The following is a 12,978-nucleotide window of genomic DNA, read 5'->3' as shown; positions in this document are numbered from 1 at the left end:
CCTGGAGTACTACCTCCATGTTCCCCACGTCTGCCTGGCCGGCTGTATCTCCTGCTTTCAGCTCCCCCAGGCTTGGGTGGCAGAAGTGCTTACAGGATTTTGTTCAGAAGCTGGCTTTTCTCATGTCAGGCCACTGAGACTAAAGTCCAGCTAAGGCCAGCTCTGCCTTCAACCTATTTCCTCTTCTGTCTATGTAGCTGGGATTTGCTGTCTGGCTATCTCCAGCCTTCATGGTTGCATTAGTTTTCACCACCAGGAAATGCGGTGCTCTCACTGTGTTTAAGGGAAACCTGTTCTTCCAAATCTAAGCTCACTCTAAAGCCAAGGGTCAGGGAGAGGTTTTTGAAACATTTCCGGTCCCAAGCATGTTGGATATGGGGTATATGATACTATTCACTACAAAGTTATTATTTAAAACCCAGAACAATTGAAACATTTGAATCAACAGTCAACTTCTTAAATAAATGGTGGTACACTGCCACAGTGACATGATCAGCTTCACTTCACTAGGCTAAGGAATATAGCTTACCAACTACATCTCCCCCCCCAAAACAAACAAACAAACAAACAAACAAACAAAACCAACCTTGTCTCTTCCTCCTAAACAAGAATTGGTGTCAATTTTTTCTACCAAGGGCCGACATGACTACCTATGGCCTGTGCTGTAATTGCTCACAGCACAGAAGGAATTACAGACAGATCGTGAAGAAAGTGGACTGGGCTGCAAACACAGATGCAAGGGATGAGAAAGTGTGCGTGTTGCCTCCATCCGCAGTACTCAGAGTAATCGATACTCCTGACCAGAGAGCTCCATTCACTCCCATGCTCCTCTGAAGCTAAATTAGCAACCTCAGAAATGCCTCAAGCTCCCTGTATCTCCCTTCTCCATTGTATCTGGCGCACGATGCCTTGGTGAGCACGAGCAAACAATACTGACTACAATGTGAAAGCAACATCAGGCCATGGGCTGCTGCCAGAGCCATAAATGACTTTTGACATTAGTAGGATTTCTAGACTTATTTTTCACAAATACAAACCTAAAATAAGAAATTAAAATTCTTGGTACCTGCCTGATAGCAGGTAGATGTTTGATTTTCGTCATTTGGCTCAATAAATAAGATATATTGTCACCCTCATATAGCAATGTGACTGGCTTTCAAAGAATTGTAACAATGCCAGGACCAACTGGCATTAATTGACAAAGCATTTTTAAAGATGAACACAGGGGCTAGAGTTTGGTTCCCAGCACCCATGTCAGTGTCTGTAATACCCAGTGGACCCAAGACCTCTGGTTTCCTGGGACACTGGCATTCACACTGCATGCACTTTTAACACGCACTAACAAGAGGAGTCACATTCCTATCTGCTCCAAACCCTGCTGTGGACCCAAGTCTTGGCTGTGCTAAACTGAGTCAGGAGTTGAAATACTGGAGACCACAAAACCGCACACACAGCAGCAGCCTGGTCCCATTTTTCTTTCCCTGCTGGCCCAGAGCAGAAGTGTGGTCGAAGAATGGTACGGGGGCCAGGTCAGCTGTCTTGAATTCAAATATACTGCAAATTGGGACATGAGAAATGGACTCTTTTAGGGCTACAAGAGAGAGTCTCCTGTAGCTAAGGATGGCCCTGAACGTCTGATCCTCCTGCCTTAAAGCCTGAGTGCTAGGATTACTGGTATGTGCCACCATTCTCGGTTTTATCCGGTGTAGGGATCAAATCCAGGGCGTTGAGCACAAAGTTGGCAAGCATTCTACCAACTGAGCTTTGCACCCCCAGCCTCAGGAGTGAACTTCACCTACTGTCAAAAGTGTATCTTTTCCAAGGCTTAAAAGCTAAGAGACCAGTTAGGTCCCAAACCCCAGCCAAAGACCAACTAAGGGGCTTAACATATCAAAGCTGATGCTGGCGGCCAGCAGGCTCTCCCAGCATTCCTCAGTCTGTTACCGGTTCTGACTGGCTGTCATACCTTGCCCACCCCCTGCATTCTCCAGCCCAGGGGCTGGGCTGATCTTTCTCCAGCGTTCTTCCCTGAATAATCAAGCCATTTTTGTTACAGTGTTTCTTTTTACCCTTTAAATCCTGACCTCTTCCCAGTCTCCTGGCTCTCAACTGTCCCCTCTCCTCTGCTCTCCCTACATGGTCATGTCCACTCTGGACTCTCCCAGATGTGTCTGCCTCTGGTTATGCTCTCCCACATATCTACCATATGCCTTCTCCTCCACCATATCTAGGGGCAGTCGTGCCCTTTCTATTCCTTTTGCCCATCCAAGAACACCTTCCAGAAATCCTAACGTTCACACATAGTGCACAAAGGTGGGAAGTCTGTGGCAAGGTCAAGGGCTTTGTCTATTCAAACAGCAGGATTTGGAGGGAGACAATATGGCCAGGAGGACTGTCTTTATGAATTAAAAGCTCAAGTTGACTTTTGAGAGAGAGAAAGAGAGAGAGAGAGAGGGAGAGAGAGAGAGAGAAAGAGAGAGAGAGAGAGAGCATGTGCACATGAGTCAGGGCTGATGCAGGCGCCTGCTGAGCTAGCTAGATACATTCTTCCAAGTGGATTCAAATGATTAATATTTTAATTTTCCCAGCCCTTGTCCAAGCATGCTGGCTTTAAAATGACATCTTTGTGTGACAGACTGCCAAGCATACACAGCTGTTTGTTACCCTCTGAAAACCTGCTTTGTAACACTTCCTAGAAGTTGGGAGCGAGACCTCCTCTCAGAAGCACTGTCCTAAGTTGAAAGGATTTCTGCTTCTTTGCTTTCCACAAGGCTGAAGGACACAATGGGGTTCTCAGATGGCTGAGCATTAAAAACAGACCTGGCTTCGTGTCATTGGCGAGCAAGGATGTAGCTCTCGGAAGGTGCTGGGGGAACGGTGCATGAGCCTCAGCAGCTATACGGACAACTCAGAAACCGGAAGTGTGAGTGGACGCTGTGCTAATGCCTGACACTGGTGAGCACTCAGCCCCGGTACAAACACCGGGCAAGCCTACTCTCAAAGTTCAAAAGATGCGAGTTTAAAAGGCATAGAGTGAGCATGGTGGCAGCTTTATCTGGGAGGGAAAAAAACCTTAGTTTTTCCCTGTGAACCCAATCAATTCAGTAATCATCATCATCATCATCATCATCATCATCATCATCATCATCATCGATTTCAAATTAGTGCTTACACTTTATGTGAAGGAATTCAAAGAAGTGATTAGGAAAGACTTCCAAACACAGAAAGGGAGGAAACTCCAGGTGGAAGGTGGGTGAATGCAAACGGGAAAGCAAGTGTGCGAGCGTGGCAACAGTCACATTAAGCCGTGGTGAGGAGAAACTAGCTTTTACACTCTAATGACTGGTGTGCATGACAAAGGTCAGAAGACCTCACAGCTCTGTCTTCTGAAGCTTCCACTTTTGGTTTTGTTTTAGGCAGTCTTTCACTGGCCTGGCACTTTGCCTCTGCTAGTTGGCCAGTTTGCCTCAGAGATCCAAGTATCCTGTCTACTCCTCCTGCTGGAGGTGGGATTAGCATTTACTGTGAGTTTTTGATTCTCACACTCGGGAAGCACTTTACAGCAGAAATATCTCCCAGCCCTCCTTGTTATTGCAGCTGCAGCTTCCCAACAGCTAAGTCTTTAGGAACTCTTTAAATTAGAAATTAATATCTACAGACATCAGTTTACAGTGTGTCCAGAGGTGCGCACCCTCTTCTGAGAGGCTGCGTTCTTTATACCTTGGCGGATCCCTGCACTACACTATCACTAAGTGGGGACCCTCAGGTTTCACATATTGAGGCCAATAGCCACAAAAGGGACAGAGGGGTGAAGGAATTTGGGACTACCCATGTGCTGTTCCAAGCTGGACTAAACTGATGATGGTTCAATTGTAGTTCCTCGGGGACAGCTGGGCTCCCTGAAGCACCCTTGATACAGCCATGACAAATCCCAGAAAGTTAAGAGCAGGGCTCGCGGACAGAGCTCACACCCGCAACCGTGCAGCCATACAGGGATGCTGGGTGCCACACACACAAGTAATCGAGCAGCCGTACAGGGATGTTGAGCTCCGAAGCCCGGTGCGCACTCCGTGTTCCGACGGCAGCACTCGCAGTCTGCGTTCCAGTGGTAGCCCGCCGTGCAGGCACAGCGACGCGGGGCCGTGTGGTTGCCAGGGTCCACCGCCACCAGGGCCTTGCCTGTAGGAGACAAGAGATGATGGGTTCTCCAGCAAGGGGCTGGAGACACAGATGCACTATCTACTTGGTGCACTGTCCCCCTCCCAGTTCCAAACGGCCCACTAGCCAGCTGCATCTGGCCGCCAACAGGGTGACTCACTGGGTTTGAGGAACTCGGGAGTTCCTTTCCATACTTCCTTATTGGTAGGAAACCGTCCAAAGAGCCTTTTCTTCCTAATAACTCGAAGTTGTGTAGACTGTCTAAACAGTTTTGTGTTGGTAGGTTAATTTATTTGGGGGAAATGCACAGTAGTGTACAGACGCTTGATTTTTGTTGTTGTTGTTTGTTTGTTTTTGGTAAATTCAGATGTCACACAAACTGTTATGCAAAGTTTAGCGAGACACCAGGGCTTTTCTGGAGGTGTGAACCCATCCTGGGGTCCTGAAGGCTCTGGGGTGTTCAGGTAAGTGGACAGAACAGAAGCAGGCAACAAGCCACACTTGAGCAGAATTGAGGTAGGTGGAGCTTGGGGTCTGAGGAGAGGAGTGGAGAAGATAGGAGGGGATGGGAAGGCATGGGAGGGGAGGAGAGGAAGAGAGAGGAGAGGAAGAGAGAGGAGAGGAAGAGAGAGGAGAGGGAGAGAAACACTATAAGAACAAGTCCATGAGGGTTGGTCAGTTGAAGTTAAGAGCAGCCCAGATGAATATGTTAAATTATAATTCAAGGTTATTAATGGGGAAATAGGTTCTAATAGATTAGAGGGTAGTTATCTGCCCAGCTCCAGTGTTGATTAAGGCTTATAATAATAATAAAAGTTTTGTGCCTTTTATCTAGGAACTGAATTATCAAAGGTGGGATAGGAGTCAACCCATTGAGATTAAATAATTTATACAACAAGTACCCATGTCCTGCAGCTCATTCTTGCCTATAATTCCAGCTCTGGGGGGTTGACACATTTTTTCTGGCCTTCTTGGGCACCTGCGTGTGTGTGTGTGTGTGTGTGTGTGTGTGTGTGTGTGTGTGTGTGTTACATGCCATCCCCTATACACGCCTACATAATTAAAATGACTCTTGAAAAAGCAAAAACCAACCAAACAGCAACAACATCACTTTGTAAGTGCTGAAAGGCCCCGTCTCATCTGGACTACCTACGTGGCTCTTGTACATTTCCAAGGAGAAAAGAGACAGGGAGCAATCAAAACCTGTCTCTTCCTTCATAGACTCAAGTTATAGTCAATTAAAAAAAAAGGACATTCCTATTTTTGTGCTTTTTAGACCCAAGCATGAGCCCCGTTCTCGACTGTACCAAGAGACCAAATGGCGCAGAAACATGTGCGTAGCACATATAAACATACAGGAGCACAGGAACATGTCACTTCTCTGCAAAATCCCTGCAGGATCCTGTGTGAGCATTAGGGAATGAGGGTGGCAATGGTTTAAGAACAGCCTCATGCGCTTGGTGTTCAGTGTTTGGCTGCAACACTGGCAGCAGACAGAATGAATCCTTATTTCTGTCAGACAGCGGTGAGTCAAGGTCATCAGAGGAAATAAAAAGGACTAATCAGAGGCTGGTGCCCAGTGGAGTTTCCGCAGCACTTTCTCCAGCCTAGAGTCCGCCGGCTGTCCCAGACACATTAGAAAGATGATGTTCAGGACTGCTGACTTCCTGATTGTCAGAACAGGAAAATCATGGGAGTCCATGAAGATGCCTATGGTAGTGTTAGAAGATCTGGGTTCATCTCAGAGTGGTTTGATAATATGAACATCAATAAAACTAGTGTCTGCAAAAAGTTGAAGCAACTCAGACACAAGTACATCCATGAGTTCATGCTGATGCAAACGCTTAGAAGTTGAGTGATCCAGCCAGGATTGTGAAAATTACAAGGACTTGGTGTGCCTTTCTGTGTGTGCTGTGCTTCACGGAGACAAAGTACTGACTGTGTGTGCTGTGCTTCACGGAGACAAAGTACTGACTGTGTGTGCTGTGCTTCATGGAGACAAAGAACTGACTGTGTGTGCTGTGCTTCATGGAGACAAAGAACTGACTGTGTGTGCTGTGCTTCATGGAGACAAAGAACTGGCAGGGAGAGTTTTTATGATGCATCTGGCTAATAAACAGAGAAAGAAGGCAGGATCAAACACCTAATGAAAGTTGATCTAGTCAGGCATGGAGGTACACAACTATAAATGTTAGCATTTGCAAGGCAGAGGCTGAGGCTGAGGCAGAGGTAGAGGCTGAGGCAGAGGCAGAGGCTGAGGTTGAGGCAGAGGCAGAGGCGGAGGCTGAGGCTGAGGCTGAGGCTGAGACTGAGGCAGAGGCAGAGGCAGATGCAGAGTGGCGGAGGCAGAAGCAGAGGCAGAGGAAGAAGCAGACGCAGAGAGGCACAGGCAGAGGCCGAGGCAGAGGCAGAGAGATAGAGGGAGAAGCAGAGGCAGAGGCAGAGGCAGAGACAGAGGCAGAGGCAGAGAGACAGAGGCAGAAGCAGAGGCAGTGCCAGGGCCAGAGGCAGAGGCAGAGGCAGAGGCAGAGGCAGAGGCTGAGGCAGAGGTAGAGGCTGAGGCAGAGGCAGAGGCTGAGGCTGAGGCAGAGGCAGAGGTAGAGGCTGAGGCAGAGGCAGAGGCAGAGGCTGAGGCAGAGGCTGAGGCTGAGGCAGAGGTAGAGGCTGAGGCAGAGGCAGAGGCTGAGGCTGAGGCAGAGGCAGAAGCAGAGGCAGAGGCTGAGGCTGAGGCAGAGGCAGAGGCTGAGGCAGAGGTAGAGGCTGAGGCAGAGGCAGAGGCTGAGGCAGAGGTAGAGGCTGAGGCAGAGGTAGAGGCTGAGGCTGAGGCAGAGGCAGAGGCTGAGGCTGAGGCTGAGGCTGAGGCTGAGACTGAGGCAGGAAGATGGAGATCAGGCTACATAGGAAGCCTCTATTTCTAAAATAAACCAAGACATATGGGTGTAGCTTAGTAGGAGAGTGTCCCTGGCATGTGCAGGCCTTAGGGTTGGTCCCAACACTGGGGATAAAGATCCAACCCATGCTTATCAGTGGCTAATATTATAAAAATAAATTTCCCAATGTTATTCAGAAGAACTACACTATGGATAAAGGGGTTTTGCTAGACCCTAGCCAAAATAAAACAGAATTCTGTCAACCTTCTAGATTTAATATGAAATATACAAGAAATACCAGAGAAAGAATATGATAAATGACACTAGGAGATACAACCATGAAATCCACACTGGAAACTCCGCTGGAGAAACATGGTGATTGATGGCTTAGTATGCAGAATGGAAAAAGGGGAGAGAGAAAAGCCCACAACTTCTTGGGAGATCCGTGAGACATATTTTGATACTTATTTCTAAAAATGAGCTATTGTTTGCTTGCTTGTTTGTTTGTTTGTTTGCTTGCTTAAATGAAGCTAAGTGTGCAGATGCATTCCAATAATTTCAGCCCTGTCAAGCTGAGGCCGGGGTAGTTCCTTGAGTTCAAGACCAACTTGAGCTACAGAATGAGATCCTGACTCAAAGCATTTTTTATTATCCAGCTCTGCGGCCCAGAGTTATGGATCCTTGTGAGGCACAGACTGTGCCAACAGAGTATGAGCTGTCTCACAGACGGGTTGCCAGCCAGAAGCTCCGTCTGAGTCCTGTCTCTCCTAGCTAATCCCGGAGAACTCCCACAATCTCATGACTTCAAGTCTGTAGCTTTAAAATGGGACAAGCATACGAGTAGGGGAAGATGAACTGACACAGACACACCGAGCACTGTGGGGACATTTTGTCAATGGCAAGATGTGGTCACAATTAAAGTACAATGTAAATTTTAACCTGAGGCAATGGGGACATAAAACATGAGCAGAACCCCTTCTGACACCATTCAATGGAAAAGCAGTGGGCATATTTGAAAAGCTTCTGTGGAACAGATTTAAGGAACAAAAGACGGAGAGTACACATCCACACCGCCCGTGACTCATCAGTGTGACACACCCACCTGCATCACAGACTTTATGCAGCAAGCATTTATCTTCTTCATTCCAGGTATCCAAGTATTCATCTGGGCCACAGGGCAGACACACACTGTCGGAGGTGGGAGTGCATTTAGAAGACAGGTACTTTCCTTAAATTGAGAAGACAACGTACCAATCAGAAACAAAACAGTGACAAGGGCTGTGCCAATCAAAACTAAACAAGATGCTAAGTGTGTACGAGAACCTGGATTAAAACCCCAGCCACAAATAAAGAAATTCACATCAACCTGCCAGTCCGACTCCCAGAACCATTCATCCGGGACGCCCTCTAAGACAGGGTAACGCAGAGACAAGGGCACCGAAGGCAGTGAGTATGGTACCCTGGGCTCCTCAGCCTCTGCTGGCTGAAATATTCAGTCCCAGGTTTGCTGGACCTAGTGTTACTTCCTCATGGATTTTTTGGTTACTGCAGTAGTCTCTTAGCTTGTCTCAAGAAACAACCCATCGTTCACACTCCCAAACTGGTGACTGAGAAGAACTCTGCAACCAGCCTGTGCCCTGCAGAACTTTAGGGCTTCGTTGAACTGGACCAAGAGAAGAGGACTACCTTAGGGGACTGGTCTTTCCCTTCCCTCTTCAAATTCTCTGCTCTGTCTCCAAGAGCAAGAGAAAGTGAGGACCTCGCAGGCTAGACTCCACCGAGCCACACTCAGGGAAGGTGGCATTCAGCCCCCTTTGTCCTTTTTGGTTGGTATTCAAGAGGTCTGTCAAGAGTTAAGCAATTCCAGTTTATTTATTCCAAAACAAGACTTCTGTGCACACGATTTGAAGTGTCAATCGCACTTCGTGTTTGACTAAGAGGTGACTTTAGGAAATATTGCCTTCTCGGGACAAATTGAGGACCAGTTTCTGAAACTGGCTTGGATTCATAAGTGATGATATGTCCCGAGGGAACGCATTCTGTCTTCCGAGTGGTAAGGGTCACTGCATACCATTATCATAAGCTAAAATGTGGAGGGTACCTGGTTCGCATCTGCTGCAACACCGTCCAAGATGCTCATAGTGCCTCTCCTGGGTGCACGGCAGAGTGACTTGGAGGGTCACCTGAAAAGGAAAGCGACATCAGGAGGACATTGTACACAAGTTATTTCTGGGCAGGGCTCGAGAGACAGTTCTGTGGCTAGGACTTTGCTGTCAAGGCTGGCAACATATGGTAAAAGTCTGTCCTCCGAGCACCACACTTCTCCTGTGTCAGTGGGACACATGAGCTCATACAGGAATATAAGGAGCCAATCTATGCGTCTGAGTGCTGGCTGCTAGGGTGCGTGAACACCTCTCTGGCAGACGTAACAGGAAGCGCTCAGTTACAAACCAAGGGTGGGAGCCCCATCTCTGTGAGAAATGAAACAGGCTGGGGCCAAAGCTGGGATTGCCTAACTCCCAGACACCCAGGCACCACTGGGTATCTCAAAGGGTGGGAACGGTGGGGGCCCACAGGCAACGAGCCTGGTGTGAGAGGGAACTCCTGCTTAGCTCAGGGGTCAATGTCTGTCCCCGGCAGAGGGGCCTTCTGCAGGAGGTGTAGGCGGCAGCTCTGTATGACAACCTCCTCCCTTCCCCTGCCCCATGGTGGTTCCTGATGAGAGAGTCAGTCTTTACTTGTCCAAACTGTTTATTGGTAGTGGAAAAGAGATGCATACGACTTATTTAGAGTGGACCAGAGATTAAATACCTTTTTCAGGAAAGAGAAGGAAAGTGTGTTGGATAAATGCTCAGACACCATTTGTATGGAGAGCTCTGTGTTCTCTCCTATGTGACTAGTGGTCACAATCCTCATGTGGGGTGCTGTGGTCACATATTCCAGGACAGGAACCGGGTTGGGAGTAGGTGAAATGCCTATCACTCTCAGATATGAGAATTTACTGGGGTTTCTGAATCTGCTCAACCTTCCCAGTTTCTGTTTGGTGACATGGTTCCACTTACCCCACACCAATTCTGTGATTAAACCAAGGGATTCACTGTTATAAGCTCCCTATGACAGCTAGAGGCTGTTAAGCACTGCTCACCTTCCAGAATACCAGAACATTGGAAAGGTGTAGACAGCAAAGACATGTAGGTACTTTGAGGGTTAAGCCCAACTGCCTGTTGCCTCATGGAATCCAGCTTGCACCCTCAGAACTTCTGTCTCCATTCCAGGCTTTATGGTTTGAAGCCGACGGGCTCCCTCAGTGCTTATGCTTGACCTTACATCCTTCCTCCAGAGAGCTCCATCTGGGGAGTTGGTGGAATCTTGAGGAGGTGGGGCCTAGTTGGCAGAAGTTAGTCACCAGAGCAGCCTCTGAAGGGTTTCCACTTCTCTTCCTGGCTGCTGTGATGTAAGCACCCTGCCAAACATGTCTGCCTCCGTGAACTCCCCCCCCCCCCCCGCTATGATGGAGTGAGCCCTCTGAAAGCAGGAGCCAAAATGAGTCTTTCTTCCTTTGGGTTGTTTCTGTTAGGCGATGTGGTCACAGAAAGATGAACATAACTGATACATGCTCTAAAATTGTATGATTCTAATATACAATACAAGATGACCATGTCCCCAGTGGTGAGCACGACACCTTAGAGCTATCTCCTTCACCTTCCTCAGCGGCAGAAGAAGGCATGTGACAAGCAGGAATACACTGGAGAGCCAGACAGCGAACAGATCCCCACATTGCATGCCCACCACACGTCAGCCTTCCTACCTGCTCCAGATAACGGTACAGACTCTGCCCAAGGAGTTTACTCTTAAATGATAAATACATACTGTGGCAGGTGCTACGGAAGCAGATGAGCCTGACAGTAGCAGAGGAAGGCCAGAGAAGTTCTCAGGGAACCAGTGAGTGAGCTTTGCAATGTAGAACATCACATGGATAAGGACATAGAAATTGGAGGGAGGGAGGGAAATGGAGCAGGGACAGCTTTGGGAATTTGTTCAATAGACACAGGGAGGTCTAAAGAGGGGGTGGAGAGGCTGGGGGAATATTAGTCTATATGAAGCTCGTGTTAGCAGAGGAAAAGTGGGAGACGAGCCTGACATGAGGGATCCTAGATGCAGTAGTGGCATAGCTGCAGTGAAAGTAACCAACCACTGTCTGATTGGATTTGAGGCCTGCTGAATATGGGAGATACTCAGGCTTGCTAGTGTAAATTCAGTCCAGGGTTGGTGACTAGAAAGACTACAGGCTCCAGGGGAGAACCTTCAGTTTTCATTCTGTTAAATGGACATGTGGTTGAACTGTTCCCGTTTATAGCCATACACTGGCCCAGCTCTCAGCTTCTTATTGCAACAGGCAACAGCTAAGGACGGCGTCCATAAGTGGTTGCAGTACGGAGACTATAGGATAGAGGACTGCTCAGCTGACATCTATGTCACCCTTTCCCAGGAGGAGAGGGACTTGGAAGACCCGCCTCTAGACATGGCATTGGCTCTCCCATTCATGAACTCACTGTAGTCGTGGTTACCCACAACAAGACCTAACCTGATCAGACTGGGGCTGACAGAGTTCATCAAGGAAAGGTGGATAGTTTGTGAGACCCCACCCTTCCTGAGAGTAAATGATGACAAGGGAAGGGGAGTCACTTTTGGTTTGTTTGCTTTTGAGACAGGATCCTTTGTGTAACAGAACCCTGGTTGTCCTGGACTCGATTTGTAGATCAGGTTGGCCACGGAACTCACAGACATCTGCCTGCGCCTGCCTCCTGAGTGCTGGGGTTAAAAGTGTGTGCCACCACACCAAGCCCCTGGGGGAGTCGCTTTCTTTAAGGGTACAGCCACTGATAAGCTACCCAAGTTCCAGTCCATAACCACCTATGTCCAGGCAGCAACCGTAACTAAACCTGGTGGGTCACGAATACAAAAACACAAGAAGGTAGGCTGCATGCTCATCAGGCAGCAGGGAGGGGGTTCATGAGGTAGAAATGACTGGACTCCACTACACACATGCATGAAACCACCAAAGAACATCTAAAGAGAGAAATAGATGATAATAGAAACAGTGATCCTTGTCAGTGTCAAGGATAGTGTTTATCGGCCCATTAGCCAGCTTGGAAGAAAACGGGAGAGGTGATAGGACTAGGAAGATGCCAGCTACCTTAATGTTGCAATTTTGAAATACGTTTTATAGAGAAAAACATGAGCCCGAGGGCTGGCTGAATGGAGTGTGGGAAAGCATCTCTCTGACCTCAGGGAGCATGCTGAGTGAGAACACGGGGAAGGCTGGTGAGGGGAGGGGTGGAGAAGTGCTTGCTTCTAGGACTTGCTACCACTCTCCTAGGGTTATATTAACTGGGTCTTCCCCAACAGTCACCTGGTGATGGGGCCTTCAGGCGTCACAGCAAGCCCTGGAGAGCTTACAAGAATGGCTGAGAAGTCTCATTTCTCCTTTGGGCTCTCTTGGTCCTTCTTCTTTTATAGGATTCCGTTTCCTGGAGGGAGCTGTGGCTTTTTTATAGGTCCCAATGGCTCCCACAAGACGGACAGGCAGAGGCAAATAACAAAACTGGATGTGGCTGGTGCAGACTTCATCTGACAGGATTTGTCTGAGCCTAAGGATGTGACCACTTATGCACACTGACGACAAGATGTGTGGGCAGGCTGTACTTCAGACGACAAGTGTTATCAATCACGTCTGACCCATTAAGAAAGCAGCATTAGTGTCTGTCAGATAAGCACACACTTCGCTTGGGTGACGCTCACAGAAAGGTACTTTTTGGGGGAATTTGACAGAGCCAAAGCAAACTGAGAAAACTGCTCAGAGGCACTAGGGTGGTCCTGCCTGAGCTGGACTCCACAGCCCGTCCGCTGAACACCGTCCGGCAGAATGGACTTGACTTCACCTCTAAGA

The 12,978-nt window shown here is 48.2% G+C and overlaps 1 protein-coding gene across 2 annotated transcripts in view; it reads right to left on the bottom strand.

Annotated features, from left to right (window-relative positions):
* Tnfrsf11a (TNF receptor superfamily member 11A) overlaps nt 1–12,978 on the bottom strand; it is a 58,328-nt gene that overhangs the window by 23,033 nt on the left and 22,317 nt on the right. For both annotated transcript variants that reach the window (XM_008769487.4, NM_001271235.1), the window contains exons 2-4: nt 9,130–9,211; nt 8,131–8,256; nt 4,036–4,179 (exon numbers count right to left, since the gene is read on the bottom strand). In XM_008769487.4, coding sequence (XP_008767709.1) covers nt 4,036–4,179; nt 8,131–8,256; nt 9,130–9,168 — 309 coding nt within the window. In that variant the 5' untranslated portion in view covers nt 9,169–9,211. The remainder of the gene's footprint in view (nt 1–4,035; nt 4,180–8,130; nt 8,257–9,129; nt 9,212–12,978) is intronic.

This window comes from Rattus norvegicus, chromosome 13 (genome assembly GCF_036323735.1).
Source record: "Rattus norvegicus strain BN/NHsdMcwi chromosome 13, GRCr8, whole genome shotgun sequence".
NCBI classification, from domain to species: domain Eukaryota; kingdom Metazoa; phylum Chordata; class Mammalia; order Rodentia; family Muridae; genus Rattus; species Rattus norvegicus.
This window is presented reverse-complemented; position numbering and strand designations above follow the sequence as displayed.